General features: G+C 44.5%; 1 protein-coding gene across 1 annotated transcript; it reads left to right on the forward strand.

The window, feature by feature from the left end:
* The first annotated feature begins 8,430 nt into the window (after window positions 1–8,430).
* LOC112071498 (E3 ubiquitin-protein ligase TRIM35-like) lies at window positions 8,431–11,548 on the forward strand. Its single transcript, XM_024138950.2, has 6 exons — window positions 8,431–9,062; window positions 9,799–9,894; window positions 10,358–10,588; window positions 10,671–10,693; window positions 10,782–10,900; window positions 11,097–11,548. Exons 1-6 carry the CDS (start codon window positions 8,529–8,531, stop codon window positions 11,534–11,536), a joined length of 1,443 nt encoding a protein of 480 aa, XP_023994718.2. The 5' UTR covers window positions 8,431–8,528; the 3' UTR covers window positions 11,537–11,548.
* The last annotated feature ends 5,716 nt before the right edge of the window (window positions 11,549–17,264 follow it).

A 17,264-nucleotide genomic window follows, 5' to 3' on the forward strand; every position in this document is an offset into this window, starting at 1 on the left:
GGCCACTACCAGGACCTTGAGATGCTTCTTACGGGAGCCACTCCTTACTTTGCCCTGGCTGATGTGTTTCGCGGTCGTTGCTCATGCTGGAAGACCCAGCCAACGACCCATCTTCATGCTCTTACTGAGGGAATGGAGGTTGTTGCGTTCAAGATCATCCAGACATGGCCCCATCCATACCTCCCCTCAATACGGTGCCAGTCTCCTGTCCCCTTTGCCAGAAAAGCATCCCAAAGAATGATGTTTCCACCTGCCATGTTCACTGGTTGGGGATGTGTTCTTGGGGTCAGATGTACTCATCCTTCTATTCCTCCATACACGCCGCGAGTGGGAGTTTAGAGCCAAAAAGCTCATATTTTTTGTCTCATCAGACCACAGACCTTCTCCCATTTCCTCCTCTGGATCATCCAGATGGTCATTGGCAAACTTCAGACGCGGCCTTGCGACATGCGCTGGCTTGAGCAGGGGACCTTGCGTGCCGCTGCAGGATTTTTAATCCATGACGGGCGCGTAGTGCTGTTACTAATGCAGTTTCTTTGAGACTTAGGTCCCAGCTCTCTTTCAGCCGTCATTGACCACGGTCCTGCCGTGTAGTTCTGGGCTGATCCCTCACATTCCGGCGTTATGATCCGATTTGATGCCCACACGAGTTAGGATTGATCCTATGCATTCTGGAGCCCCAGATCCAGGGTGATTGTACCGTTCATCTTGAACTTCTTCCTCCGATCTGAGTTACATACTATACGAGGTACGTAGAAGTTTCACTGAGAAACATTAGTAATGCAGATTATAGCTGAGCTAAGATACCCAAACAAGCCAAAGACTGGAGCATAAACAGATTACTGTAGTTACTTGCTATACATACTGGTACATCTTCATCTCTGAGCCCCACATAACTTTTGTCGTGTCTCCCAGACACGCTTGTTGTACTTTTGGAGCTCGAACCATGGCTTCGCCACGTTGATCCATATACGTGCCACTGAGATCTCCTCTGACACCTATCTCTCGCAAAGTATCCACAGCTCCTCGTGTGGCGCTATTGCTATAACCAATCACTTATCAAGGCCCATATCACCGATTGCGCTAGCTTGGTAAGATCTCAGTACAGGTGTCATACACTAATTATATAGTAGTCGCGCTTGAATAGGTAATCCAAGTCAAACCACTACCCTTTTATCTATCATGCTGCTCTGGTTCTTCTGGGTCACGTCGAAATGATAGGGGAAACAAAGACGAAGTGTTTTGTAAAACTGTTTGGTAACTGTGTAATTACTGTGCCAGGGTGTGTGATTAAAACTTGTATAGTCTCTTTCCTGGAGGGATTAAAGAGTGCGTTCACGTGGGCGAGGCACTAATGTCGAGTGTCTATTCTTAATTAAGCTGGATGATGACATCAGCACGTGAGGGATGACGAGTCTGGCCGTTGATCGCCCACTACTGCTAGCTTGCCTTATGCCTCAACAGGTATGTTCTCATATTCTAGCCAATCTGCTTCAAATATATGGAATAGCATGTGTGCTGCGTTCCTTACCTATTTTCTAGAGACAGGAATGCAGTGAGGACTGGGCGTGCCAAATCTTCCTCTTAATAGGAATAATGAATATCTCGTCTCGCTGGTGTCTAAGGCTCCTGGAACAAACAGGGTGCAATGATACGGGTCCCATAGGGAGATACAGAGAGCCAGGGGTTTTACATTACTATTACTGGATTATGTGGTGAATCATAGGAACTCGAAGTTGCCACAAATAGCAAGACATTGATCTCCAGAAAACTCAGTGTGTTCGTAAGGTAAGCGCTCTCTGAAATCTAAAACAAAATGTGCCTCTTACAACAATATAAACGCGTAGACTCTTATCTCGTATTACATATTTAGATATGTGATACGAATTATAACTCATATAATTAGAATAATTGAACTTTGTCTTGGATTTATTTGTTATTCCCTCTAAGGAGGATACATCGTCTCTCACTATGTTGAGTCAAAGATGTCATTAACCAGGCCACTGTGTACTGCCTTCGTCATCGATAAATACAATGACCAAACCAGTCCTAACTATTGATAGCTTGTGTCATATTGTTCACGTAAGATGAGCAGAAATACCATTGACTGTACACAAGATTAATATCTAAGGAGCCCATATTTTCAAAGGTGGGTGTTGTATCTTTCAAAGGGCATTCCTCACAAATACTATTGCTATCGATTGTGCACTGTACAGTGTGTAAACTAAAACATCAGTCAGTGTTCATGTGTGATTTATGCGGATCTGATAGTTTGTCCCAACGCCAAAGTGAGGTATCTCCGGAACCACCACAATATAAGTTGATACCTTCAATGTGCACAGTTTGTGTCACTCACACTCCTCTTGGCCTTATTACAACTAAGAGGACTGATCATGGTAGACTGCATTACTCTAAAAGAGTATCCAAAATTCTTTCCTAATTTACTTCTCTGGCAAGGTTAGAAAGAGAGGTAGGGAGAGAGGTGAGAAAAAATAGGATAGAGAGAGCAGAGGAGAGAAACGTCTTTTTAAAGAAGTATACGCTCTATAATATGGAAAAGCAGTAAAGTGGAAGCCTTAGCTCAAGCAAATCTAGCCAATGTATATAACGCTACGAAAATTCAAAACGGCAGAGCTTAAATGCTAGAGATCATAAGTACCAGTGCAATACGGCCTGCTATTTAGGACCTTGACACTGACGCCAAACACACCCATCACGGACTATTTATTATGGTAGAAACATATTTGTGCTTAGTGAGATAACAGGCACCAGGCTGGAGGTAACTCGATATGGGCTTCTTTGAGTAGTACCAAGTACTTGCAAAGTAGACTCGCACACAGTTAGTCTTCTATTATGATAAAGCAGCTTGTGTTCTGAAGCTTCTGATGCGAAATCTAATATACTATCCACCTACGGATGTATTGATAGGTGTGATTAAGTATAATCTTTGCATCATAAAAAAAAATGTGCTCTGGCCAGTGTCTTCAATTGTCTCACCTACCGCTGTGACGGTGTGTGAAGATTTTAGCTACCGTTGTTACAAAAAGCTCACTCTCACGTATACCTTACATTGGTGAGGTTTTTTGTTTTTATTAATAAAATCTCATACAACTAGCGAAGCAAGCTATGCGGCTTATTCTGATGTTAGTAATTCCAATGCTGTTGGCTGGTACATGTTGCTGTCTCCAGCATCCTGAACTAATAATCATAGTCTATCACACTTTAATTAGTCAGTAGGTGGTGTGTTTTGAAGGTGTGCTGACGATAGTACTGTCTTCTGTTATTATTACTGTTGCTAAAACGAGCTGGATTAAAGACATTCCAGCGCCTTTGTGTTCAAAGGGTATATGCCTCCTGCATCAATGTATATAATAGTAGTATATCTGAATAAAAAATACAATGACTTGTGCTCTGAAATTAAGAAGATCTATCTGACAAGAGAACATAACCTATTGCATCACCATCACAGCACAGAACAGGGTTACAACAAACACCATCCAGGAAGTGGTACATGATACGAGAGCAAGACCATATTTTCTTTAGCGCGGTGCGATTGCTGCCGTGAGGCACCCAGCCGTCCCGCCCCCAGAGTTCTTTGGATCAACAGGACAACTGAGGTGGGCCCTGGGTTGCCCTTAGACGTGTGACTAATTTGCGATTCACTCTTCGCAGCCAGTGAGAGGCCACTGTGCTGATACTATTTCCTGCTCACACCTATATAGGCCAGCTTCAGCACCCTCCCCGTGAGATGGTAGTGAGTTGACTTTTGCCTCAAGGTACTCAATTATCACTCTGGCGTGGGCATTGCCCCCTCCTCACTGTGCGCTTCCCTCCGCTCTCCTTGGCTGCCCTGGCTTCATATAGCTAGCTCGCGGCCTGTAGCAGGTATCGGCCACGTCTTCATGATCTCCCTTGTTTTCAGGCCATTCCGCTAACAAGGAAAGATCACTCTTGGCCTTGCCTCTGTTGACGAGGGATCCACTCGCGCCCATACTCCGGCTCGTCATTCTGCGTCATTGACCTTAGCGCACTATCCAGCTGTGTCGAGGACACGGTATCCTCGTGCAGAAGCTGTCGTTGCGTGCACTTGCAGCATAAAATCTCGTACCCAAGGAGTCCTCCCTCTTGTCACGCTCTCCACGACACATGCAGTCCACACAAGAGACAGTATGCATTTAGGACATACACCTTGCGTATGATACTACTTGCCCTCAGTGGCTTCTGCAGTTCCCCGGTCTACTGCTCCCCTTGTGCCTAGCTGTCGCGCGTTTCGAAGACAGTGCCCATGGAATACAACTCATTTTGGGCACATACATGGTTAAGATAATCGCTAGCGTTACTCCCAGTGCTCTTCTGGTTGTCCTTTGGAAGGCATGCGCTCGCGTGGCATACACGCGGTAGGACGCCATTGCACCTTTGCTCCCTCGTCGATCAGCGTCGTATCGCCCAGAAAGCCTTTTTACTGTTGGTGATTAGTTTACAGCTATCTCACTCATCATTCTCAAGTGGTGTAGGTGATATAAAACTAACCTTTTACCAACCCCAGATGACTGTTGCGTAGACTAGCTATACACATCTATCGCTGAGGGTTGTTATCTGCTCTACTGTCCTCATGCGTGTTGTCGCATATTCTCGAGAGCTCAACAGTGTAACTCTTGGTGACACTCTGGATTCGACATCTAGCTGACCTTCAAAAGGAGAAAGGCACACTGATCGAACAATCATATAGATAAAATGAAGGACATGAGATCACACTACCTAGTGTGACCTGGACTTGTAGAACAGGTCCTGCTCCGCCCCCCAAGGGAAAATGTCTTTAAGCCAAATCACGTCCTGGCCTCCTACCTACTGTACCTGCCCACAACAGGATTCTAAGAAACTAATCGTTAGTTATTATGCCAACTGACCTCCCAGTCAGAGTCTGTTTCTGAGAAACGAGAGGTGGTAGTGTCACGTGTGGGTAAAGCCTGGAGCAACAGGTGCTGCGGTAGGAGTAGGGTTAGGAGGGCCTCAACTGGCAGTGCACAAACTGGTTGAATCAACTTGTTCCAACAATTTGTCAGCGTATTGTGACGTGGAATCTAGTGGAAAATACATTGGATTTGAAAAAAGTAAACTGTTGTTTTGAGGGTGAATTTCAACCCACGAGAGTATATGTCATCATTGTAACACAATTTTTAACGTAGACAAATCTTCCCATGGGCAAGATGTCAATTCAACGTCTATTCCACGTTGGTTCACTGTAATTTAATTGAAATTACATGGAAAAAACATTGAGTCAACCAGTGTGTGCCCAGTGCGTTGTATAAAATATGTTGAATTTGTATCTTTGAAATGAAGTCAGATGCAGTGGCTGCCCATCCATTAGGGTGTTGGGGCAGAGCCCCACTTGTGATTGGTCAAGAACCACACAAAATCGACATATATATTATATATATACAAGTACCAGTCAAAAGTTTGGACACACCTACTCATTCTAGGGTTTTTATTTATTTTATTATTATTTTATTTATTTATTTTACTATTTTCTACAACTTTTATTTAACTAGGCAAGTCAGTTAAGAACTCATTCTTATTTACAATGACGGCCTACCCCGGCCAAACCCAGAATACGCTGGGTCAATTGAGTGCCTCCCTATGGGACTCCCAATCACGGCCGAATGAGATACAGCCTGGATTCAAACTAGGGACTATAGTGACGCCCTCTTGCACTGAGATGCAGTGACTTAGACCCCTGCGCCACTCGGGAGCAGCAGTAATAATAGTGAGCAGAAAATAGTGAAGACATCAAAATTACAGTTGAAGTCGGACGTTTACATACACTTAGCTTAGAGTCATTAAAACTAGCTTACATACACTAAGTTGATTGTGCCTTTAAACAGCTTGGAAAATTCCAGAAAATTATTTCATGGCTTTAGAAGCTTCTGATAGGCTAATTGACATCATTTGAGTCAATTGGAGGTGTACCTGTAGATGTATTTCAAGGCCTACCTTCAAACTCAGTGCCTCTTTGCTTGACATCATGAAAAAAAAAAAAAAAGAAATCAGCCAAGACCTCAGACAAAAATTGTAGACCTCCACAAGTCCGGTTCATCCTTGGGAGCAATTTCCAAATGCCTGAAGGTACCACGTTCATCTGTACAAACATTAGTACGCAAGTATAAACACCATGGGACCACGCAGCCGTCATACCGCTCAAGAAAGAGACGCGTTCTGTCTCCTAGAGATGAAGTGGAAAAGGGGAGAGGCTTGCAAGCCGAAGAACACCATCCCAACCGCGAAGCACGGGGTTGGCAGCATCATGTTGTGGGGGTGCTTTGCTGCAGGAGGACTGGTGCACTTCACAAAATAGATGGCATCATGAGGTAGGAAAATTATGTGGATATATTGAAGCAACATCTCAAGACATCAGTCAGGAAGTTAATGCTTGGTCGCAAATGGGTCTTCCAAATGGACAATGACCCAAGCATACTTCACAAAGTTGTGGCAAAATGGCTTAAGGACAACAAAGTCAAGGTATTGGAGTGGCCATCACATAGCCCTGACCTCAATCCCATAGAAAATTTGTGGGCAGAACTGAAAAAGCGTGTGCGAGCAAGGAGGCCTACAAACCTGACTCAGTTACACCAGCTCTGTCAGGAGGAATGGGCCAAAATTCACCCAATTTATGGGAAGCTTGCGGAAGGCTACCTGAAATGTTTGACCCAAGTTAAACAATTTAAAGGCAAATACTAATTAAGTGTATGTAAACTTCTGACTCACTGGAATGTGATGAAAGAATAAAAGCTGAAAGAAATAATTCTCTCTTCTATTATTCTGACATTTCACATTCTTAAAGTAAAGTGGTGATCCTAACTCACCTAAGACAATTTTTACTAGGATTAAATGTCAGGAATTGTGAAAAACTGAGTTTAAATGTATTTGGCTAAGGTGTATGTAAACTTCCGACTTCAACTGTATGAAATAACACATATGGAATCATGAAGTAACCAAGTAACCAAAAAACAAATCAATAATGTTTATATTTGGGATTCTTCAAAGTAGCCACCCTTTGCCTTGATGACAGCTTTACAAAGTTCTTAGCCTTCTCTCCTTGAAATACATCTACAGGTACACCTCCAATTGACTCAAATGATGTCAATTAGCCTATCAGAAGCTTCTAAAGCCATGAAATAATTTTCTGGAATTTTCCAAGCTGTTTAAAGGCACAATCAACTTAGTGTATGTAAGCTAGTTTTAATGACTCTAAGCTAAGTGTATGTAAACGTCCGACTTCAACTGTAATTTTGATGTCTTCACTATTATTCTGCTCACTATTATTACTGCTGCTCCCGAGTGGCGCAGGGGTCTAAGTCACTGCATCTCAGTGCAAGAGGGCGTCACTATAGTCCCTAGTTTGAATCCAGGCTGTATCTCATTCGGCCGTGATTGGGAGTCCCATAGGGAGGCACTCAATTGACCCAGCGTATTCTGGGTTTGGCCGGGGTAGGCCGTCATTGTAAATAAGAATGAGTTCTTAACTGACTTGCCTAGTTAAATAAAAGTTGTAGAAAATAGTAAAATAAATAAATAAAATAATAATAAAATAAATAAAAACCCTAGAATGAGTAGGTGTGTCCAAACTTTTGACTGGTACTGTATATATATATATAATATATATGTCGATTTTGTGTGGTTCTTGACCAATCACAAGTGGGGCTCTGCCCCTAACACCCTAATGGATGGGCAGCCACTGCATCTGACTTCATTTCAAAGATACAAATTCAACATATTTTATACAACGCACTGGGCACACACTGGTTGACTCAATGTTTTTTCCATGTAATTTCAATTAAATTACAGTGAACCAACGTGGAATAGACGTTGAATTGACATCTGTGCCCAGTGGGAAGATTTGTCTACGTTAAAAATGTGTTACAATGATGACATAATCCTGTGGTTGAAATTTCACCCTCAAAACAACAGTTTACTTTTTTCAAATCCAATGTATTTTCCACGTAGATTCCACGTCACAATACGCTGACAAATTGCRTTGGAACAAAGTTGATTCAACCAGTTTGTGCCCAGTCTGAGGCCTCCTAACCCTACTCCTACCGCAGCACCTGTTGCTCCAGGCTTTACCCACACGTGACACTACCACCTCTCGTTTCTCAGAAACAGACTCTGACTGGGAGGTCAGTTGGGCATAATAACTAACGATTAGTTTCTTAGAATCCTGTTGTGGGCAGGTACAGTAGGTAGGAGGCCAGGGGACGTGATTTGGCTTTTAAAGACATTTTTCCCTTGGGGGGCGGAGCAGGACCTGTTCTACAAGTCCAGGTCACCCATAGGATGTGATCTCATGTCCCTCATTTACTATGTTGTGTGTCCTTAGCTGTCAGTCCAGTGTCTGTTCCTGGATGTGAGATAGAGCTGGCAGAGAGCTTTCCTCAGGAAAGAGTAGATGCTRCAGCACTGCTGAAAGATATTTCCTCCACTGAAAAGGGAATACACCACAGTAGTCTCTAGCTACAGTGCAGGAGCCAGTCATGGCGCTGCGYCCACGGGCTTCCTCCCAGCCTGGGAAACCTTCGTTCTTACAGAGCCCCAAGGTGGTCATGGCTCTGCGGCCCAGGGCCGTGTCCTCTCACTCAAGCTCCATGCTGGAGGATGAGCTAACCTGCTCTGTGTGCTGCGAGATCTTCAGGGACCCTGTGGTGCTCAAGTGCACCCACAGCTTCTGCCGGGCCTGCCTGCAGCAGTTCTGGAACCAGAAGAAGGCGAGGCGCGAGTGTCCYGTGTGYCGCAGGAAGTGTTCCCTGACGGARCCCACAGTGAGCCTGGCTCTGAAGAACGTGGCCGATACCTTCTTCAGGGAGCAGAGGAGCCAGGGCGAGGCGGGCGGAGGGCCGGACAGAGGGGGCATCCCAGTGAAGTCTGAGGCAAAGTGCCACACACACGGGGAGGTGCTGAAGMTGTTCTGCCAGGACGATGCCGAGGTGCTCTGCTGTGTGTGTCACACGTCTAAGAGGCACCAGGGCCACTGTGTGATCCCACTGGAGGAGGGGGCCCAGGAGCTCAAGGTTAGAATGGCTTGTCTCGTATCATTCACTTTTGGATGGTTGTGTAACCCTCTCTTTTATGGTGATGCAAATATTGTATTCTGTCAGATAATCTTTTAATTTCACAGTTTTTATTCAGATATACTACTTTATATTGACCATACTACCTTGAAAATGTGTTCTTAATCCAGCTCGTTTTAGCAACAGTATAAAACTTGAAGCAGTACAGTCAGCAATCAAACATAACTATTGTGAAACATGATTGTTATTGATGCGACACATTTCACAACAGTGACATTTCGATACTGTATCTGCTAGTTGGATTAAAAAAAACAAAAAAAACTACACAATGTAAGGTGATACGTGAATGCTTCTTTACACGGTTACACCGTATGCTAGTGCAATGCACTGGCAGCAATTTTTCAACTAACCCTTACCTGGTGATACTTAATTAATTCTCGATTCAGAATAAACTTTTCTATTGTAAACATCTGTGTGCAGTTGCAGATGGTACTCAAAAAACCATAGAATATGGTGTCACCAAAAAAAGTATCACCAAAATATCCTGATTACGGTTAAACAGCAGCCTATGCACGACCTCAGATGAGCTTTAGCTCTGCCGTTGACATTCGTGTTTACATGGCTAGATTTGCTTGAGCTAAGCTTCCACTTTACTGCTTTTCCACTTTACAGTATCTCTAAAAACGTTCTCTCTCTCTCCCCCTATCTCTCTCTCCCCCTCCTCTCTCTCCCTCAGGAAGAAATGAAGAAAGAATTGATCCCTCTGAAGAAGAGCCTCCGTGGCCTCTATGAAGCCAAGCAGGAGTGTGATGACACAACTGTGCACATGAAGGTATCAACAAATAGGGCGTCCGAAACCGTGGGACATCAGCAGATCCCAACACAACACTGACTTATGTTTAGTTTACACACTGTTAGTCTGTCAACAGTTGGAGGAATGCCTTTGAAAAAACAAACCCTTGAAAATATGGTCTTATAACTTGTGTACATTATATCCTCATGTGGACAAAGCAGTCAATATGCTTTGTGCCTTGTATTTGAGCAAGCAGTACAAGTGCCTGGTGTTTGACCAGGCAATTTCCCCTTGAGGGATAATAAAGTTATTTTAAATTGATTTAATCTATCACACAAATCAGAAATCAGACATGTCTAGGTTGTAAGAGACTTTGTTGTCAATGGCTTGCCTACCAAAACAACGTTTTGACAAATGTCTGCCATTGTGTGCCACTGTTCTAGAGTTACATATATATATAAAATTGTATCTCTCCTATGACCCGTTTCTCCTGTTTGTCCAGAGCCAGACCCAGCAGACAGAGAATCATATCAGAGAGGAGTTTGAGCAGCTCAGGCAGTTCCTTCAGAATGAGGAGGAAGCCAGGATAGCTATCCTACAGGAGGAAGATGAGCAGAAGAGACATCTGGTGAGGAAGAAGACAGAGGGCATCACGGCAGACATCCTCACCGTCTCTCATGCCATCATCGCTATTGATAATGACATAGCCTCCAGTGATGCTCTTTTCCTCCAGGTAAGAAGAATATAAACTTTTATAAACCGGCAGTATTAACAGTACAAACAGTTACAAAACATTTGTCTTGTTCCCTTTTCAGAACTACAGAAACACAAAGAAGAGGTAAGTGTTTTGACTTGATTACCTAATACCCTTATAATGTAATGTACCAAACTCCAACTAGAACTTACTGGCTGTTATATTGTTGCAGAGCTGTGATACCTCAGAAGGGTCCAGAGGAGATCTCAGGTGCTATGATCAACGTGGCGAAGCATGTCAGCTCCCTCAAGTACAAGGTCTGGGAGAAGATGGTGGGGCTGGTGGAGTACAGTATGTATAGCAAGACTACAGTAGTCTGTTTATGCTCCAGTCTTTGGCTTGTTGGGTATCTAGCTAGCTATAACTGCATTAACTAATGTTCTAGTGAACTTCTACTAACTCGTATAGATGTACGATAATTCATTTTTTACTAGATCCACAACGTGTAAATGTTTCCATCACTGAAGCCCTTTTCTCCATCTCCCAGCTCCTGTGACTCTGGATCCTAACACGGCCTACTCCTGGCTCTCTCTGAACAAGGACCTGACCAGTGTGACCAACAGTGGTCATGTGCAGGTGCTCCCAGACAACCCAGAGCGTTTTGACCACTTCGTGTTCGTCCTGGGCTCTGAGGGCTTCACCACCGGCTGCCACGCCTGGGAGGTAGAGGTGGGGGACAAGGACGACTGGATGCTGGGTGTGGTCAAGGAGTCCATCAACAGGAAGGGCCGGATCTCAGGCTGCCCTGAGGGMGGCTTGTGGATGATCTCCCACTGCGAGGGTGAGTATATGGCCATGACCCGGCCACGCACCCCTCTCAAACTGACAGGGGAGCTGAAGAGGGTCAGGGTGCAGCTGGACTACGACTCTGGGGAGGTGACCTTCTCCAACCCTGTTAATATGACGTTCCATTCTACACTTCAATGATTTCTTCACTGAGAGGATGTCCCCTTTTTCTGCCCTGGAGCCAACATCAACGGCAACAAACCCCGGCCCGCTGAAGATCTGCCCGTCAAAGTGCGTGTGAACAGCGCCACCTGGTGATGAGGGGTTCTGACAGCACCATTCAAAGAGAGTAGCGTACATCCAAGGCACATATCCAGCCTCAAGACACATAGGTAATGACGTAATGAAATGTTTGGCACGGTGTGGAAAACATTTTGTAAGAATCTTTTAGAGAATTGATTGCCTTTTACTTTATCGATAGAAGAAATTAGATACTGATTATTACCGAAGAACTCCATTTGACATTGCTTTTCCATGTTATGGAATGTAGAAAGAGCATGTTGAGATGAATGAAGATATTCGATACGACACAATGAATATAAATTCCTGTATATTAAAAGCCCCAAAATGTTTTTGTTTTTTCTCAATTGAAAACTTTGGGGAACACTTGATTGTACTCATGTTTATTTGATGCATATTTATAGAATTTATAGAACGATTATAAAGATTGTGTTCAGAGCTCCAGTGTTCAGTACAATCCAGTGAGTTTACCAGGCATGACTTTCCCTCATAGTCCAGGAGGCCCCAATCTGTTTCTCAGTAAGGAAGACCGTCACACAACACAGTCCTTCCACACTCTCTGAGCATCGATCGCTGCCTGTGGTCATAGAACACATACGTGGAATTAGACTTTATTGGCCATGACTAAAACAAAGCCTTCAAATTGTCTTGAACCTCCAGATAATCAAACAGAACATCAGACAAAGCCCGGTTTTAGGCTTATGCCACGACCCACTATTGGGTTCACTCCTGCTCCTGATGGACTATTGGGACAACACTGCTCTAAGGTGCTTAAACTGTCATTACATTCCTTTCCCACCCCTGAGGTCAATAGAAGCACCCTGCAGTCAGACTCACCCCTTTCCACCCATGTCCAAGTGCGGACCCCCCGGTGCAGGACCCAAACAGGATCTCATCCTTCCTGAACTCCTCGTAGAGCAGAACTCAACATGTTCAGACCACCTGAGAGGAGAGAAAGGAGAGCAGGAAGAGAGAAGGGAGCTGTTAAAGATGAGGATACAGGACAATAGATGGATGTAAACAATGACACGGAATGAATGAAAAGTGTTCAAGACTCATCAGACACAACATGTATTCCATTCCAGCCATACAAAGAGCCCTCCGCCGATTTAAAATTGACACCAGCCCTCCACTTGACAGGCTGGAACTAACCTGACATTGGAATAATAATGTGATGGAGAGGAGTTGTTATGACAGGCAGGGTAAACAGAGTTGTTTACTTGCTGATGCCATAGGGAAAAAAGAAAGAATGGCACCGTCATTCCTTGACTTCCATGACACCTGCGACAGCTAACCACAGCTGGCTTACTGCAGGACATTTCTGGTTTCCCGCTGGCTGTGCTGCTGCCTGCAGATCGAGCAATCCTAAGAGGACCACAGGGACAGAGGGAGACAGGAAAAACAAAAATGATTAATCATCATCAGTATTTTGCACCTTTTGTTGCAGACATTAGAAAAACAACATTTTGAATGTCTCTAAAACGTATTTGTATGTTTTTCTTCTGCTCTACACTTAATGACGTCCATGCCCATTATTTGGTGTTAGCAGCCGGCACTGTACGTGGTCTGCATGGGTCGTAGTCGCACCCCCTTGTGTTGTTTACCAGCAGGTTGAGATCTGGGTAGTCAACCCCAGCAGTCAACACCCAGCTGGCCAGCTCAGAGTAACCGCACGCTCGCCTGTGATTCATACATACAGCAATACATGCATAGCTGAACTAATACAACAGTGCCATTAATAGGCTCAATAATCCTAGTGCTAGAGCGTGAAGAAACAGAAGAATGGAACAGAGCGAGTACTCACCAAGAYGGATGACAGTGATGACATYGGGGTGYTTCTTTGCCAGGTCTMGCAGACCCWTAAACACAAAGGACACATTGTTGGTTAGACACAGAAAATACATCTCCAGGAAGGCTTTATTTTCTRTCTTTGCTCAGTAGAGTTTTCCTTATTCAGTGGAGTTTGCCTTCAAGCAGAGTCATGTATTTAGAGAGTTGGGGCATTGAGGTTTGTGCATTATGATGCATTTACATGACACTATTTCAACATTCTAAGGCAGCCGTGTGAGCGCCCTATTAACATTATATGGGGAATATTTCATCACCATCACACTGCACACTGCCCTATCCCATCTGGACAAGAGGAATACCTACCTAAGAATGCTGTTCATTGACTATAGCTCAGCATTCAACATAGTACCCTCCAAGCTCATCATTAAGCTGGTCTGCACCCGCCCTGTGCCACTGGGTCCTGGACTTCCTCATGGGCCGCCCCCAGGTGGGGAAGATGGGAAACAACATCTTCACTTCGCTGATTTTCAACACAGGGGCCCCACAAGGGTGCGTGCTCAGCTCTCTCCTGTACTCCCTGTTCACCCATTATTGCGTGGCCAATCACACCTCCAACTCAATCATGAAGTTTGCAGACCACACAACAGTAGTAGGCCTGATTACCAACATGGAGGAGGTGAGGGCCCTGGCGGAGTGGTGTCAGGAAAATAATCTCTCCCTCAACGTCAACAAAACGAAGAAGCTGATCGTGGACTTCAGGAAACAGCAGAGGGAGCACGCCCCTATCCACATCGATGGGACCGCAGTGGAGAAGGTGGAAAGCTTCAAGTTCCTCGCCATACACATCACTGACAATCTGAAATGGTCCACCCACACAGACAGTGTGGTGAAGAAAGCGCAACAGAACCTCTTCAACCTCAGGAGGCTGAATATATTAATCTTGGCCCCTGAGACCCTCACAAACTAAAGATGCATAATTGTCGGGCTGTTTCACCGCCTGGTACGGCAACTGCACCGCCCGCAACCGCAGGGCTCTCCAGAGGGTGGTGCGGTCTGCACAACTCATCACAGGGGGCACACTGCCTGCCCTCCAGGACACCTACAGCACCCGATGTCACAGAAAGGCCAAAAAGATCATCAAGGACATCAACCACATGAGCCATGGCCTGTTCACCCCGCTATCATCCAGAAGGAGAAGTCAGTACAGGTGCATCAAAGCCGGGACCGAGAGACTGAAAAACAGCTTCTATCTCAAGGCCATTAGACTGTTAAACAGCCATCACTAGCCGGCTACCACCCGGTTACTCAACCCTGCACCTTAGAGGCTGCTGCCCTATATACATAGACATGGAATTCCATAATAATAATTCCATAATAATGGAACACTAGTCACTTTAATAATGTTTACATACTGCTTTACTTATCTCATATATATACTTTATTCTATTCTACTGTATTTTAGTCAATGCCACTACGACATTGCTCGTCCTGATATTTATATATTTCTTAATTCCATTCTTTTACTTTTAGATTTGTGTGAATTGTTAGATAATACTGCACTGTTGGAGCTAGGAACACAAGCATTTTGCTACACCCGCAATAACATCTGCTAAATATACTGTATGTATGTGACCAATAACATTTGATTTGATTTAAATAAGGCTATATAACTGAATGTCTAGAATTAAAACAAAATAGAACATTCTAAAAGTTGACCCAACTCTCTAAATACATGGCTCTGCCCTCAAGGACATAGCTGCCCTAAGAACAACATGGAATAAGGAACACTCCTATCTCCTCTCTCTGCTCCAGCAGYAGCAGCTCTGCTCTCACCTCAGCTCTGAGCCCGTCTAGGTCTCGGCAGCAGGCTAATAACTGTCAGACCGGCCAGGGAGACTCCACCATCTTTTTAACCATCTCCAAACCCAGGCCTCGGTTGGCCCCCGTGATCAGGACGCTGCATGCTTTAGCTGCCATTTCTTCTCCTTTCAGTCTCTGCCTCGACCTGGAGTGTGTGACTGTTCTCTCCTTCTCACCCCATTTATAACATCAATTATTTTCATTGAGTGTTTATTCTGTAGCCTCACCACACCCAGTCCACATTAGATTGTGTATATGAGGTAGTATGCTGAGTCGTGTGTGTGTGTGTGTGTGTGTGTGTGTGTGTGTGTGTGTGTGTGTGTGTGTGTGTGTGTGTGTGTGTGTGTGTTGTGTGTGTGGTGTGTGTTGTGTGTGTTGTGTGTGTGTGTGGGTGTGTTGTGTGTGTGTGTGTGTGTGTGTTGTGTGTGTGTGTTGTGTGTGTGTGTGTGTGTGTGTGTGGTGTGGTGTGTGTTGTGTGTGTGTGTGTGTGTGTGTGTGGTGCGCTGCATGGGCAGAAGGGGTTGTGTATGGGAAATTAAGGACGTTAATACCATACCTGATGGTTGCAAATGAGCACTCACTGGTTGAATCAACATGCTTTCCACGTCATTTCAATGAAATTACGTTGAACCAACGTGAAATAGACATTGAATTGAGTCTGTGCCCAGTGGGAAGTTACATAATGTAAACTGTGCTGAGAGCTAAGCCAACAGTAGGCATGGGGACACAGCCTGGACTGCAGCTAAAAGCTGTGTGTCCATTTGTTAAAATATTTTATCAAGGTTTAAGATAAATGATTAAATAATTCTACCCGGAAACTTAACCATTAGGATTAGAGGTTATGTAGCATGGACAAGGGGTAATTAAAAATGATAACCATTGGGGAAGAAAGGGATGTATGTGTGTGCCGAAAGAAAGCAAAGAGACTCCTTAACCTATGTTTGAACCGACCCGGCTATATCTCTGGGGATGTAGGACAGGGAGAGCCCCTCCAGGTTTCCCGTATCTGGGGGGGACTGGAACTGTCAGCTGAGTGGTAATAAACTGTGGTGAGACATCAGGGGAAAATCCCATATATTAGTGTGTATGTATGTGTGTAGGTTAAGAGCAAAGTATAAAAGGAAGGTTTTTATATATGCACGGGAGAGATCTCGCAAATAAAATTGTATCTGACTAATTGTGAGATGGGTTTCATTTAAACCAGAACTTTACAACCTCTGGGTTTCAGACCTAGAAAGATAATTGCAATTTATGAACATTAATTACTAAATTACATAACACCATTGAACAATGGAAGATGAATGAGGTAATGTAAACAACTCAGCTTTGGGAGCAGAAGGTGGATCAGATTCAGAGAGCTGATGAGAGGACGCTTCCCACGGCCTGGACAAACCGGCTCCTGAGTGGCGCAGCGGTCTAAGGTACTGCATCTCAGTGCTAGAGGCGTTACTACAGACCCTGGTTTGATCCCGGGCTATATCACAACTGGCCGTGATCGGGAGTCCCAAAGGGCAGCGCACAATTGGCCCAGTGTCGTCCAGGTTAGGGGAGGGTTTGGCCGGGGTAGGCTGTCATTGTAAATAAGAATGTGTTCTTAACTGACTTGCCTAGTTAAATAAAGGTTCAATAAAAAGAAGTGGAAAGCACTTGGGCCAGCACTGTGGTTCTTAGAGGGAGGTAAACGACTCATGATGACGCTGCTCATGGGAGGTGATATGGCTGATTTCCCTCTCAGTGACACCCTTAATCATCCTACTACTGCCACACTCACAATGACAGGGATTTATTGTGTCAGAGGGTAGTGTGTGTTTCCTTGCAGGAGTAATCTAATCTATTGAGTCATTAATAACGACTGTATATTTGTTTGTGAGTGTGTGAGTGAGTAGGTTAGAGTATAATAATAGAGGCAGTGGGTTTCTGTGAGAGTAGGACTGAATGTGAACCAGTGTGATAAATGGAAAGTGAAGGAACCCTAATA

This window comes from Salvelinus sp. IW2-2015, unplaced genomic scaffold (genome assembly GCF_002910315.2).
Source record: "Salvelinus sp. IW2-2015 unplaced genomic scaffold, ASM291031v2 Un_scaffold1623, whole genome shotgun sequence".
Lineage (NCBI taxonomy): Eukaryota > Metazoa > Chordata > Actinopteri > Salmoniformes > Salmonidae > Salvelinus > Salvelinus sp. IW2-2015.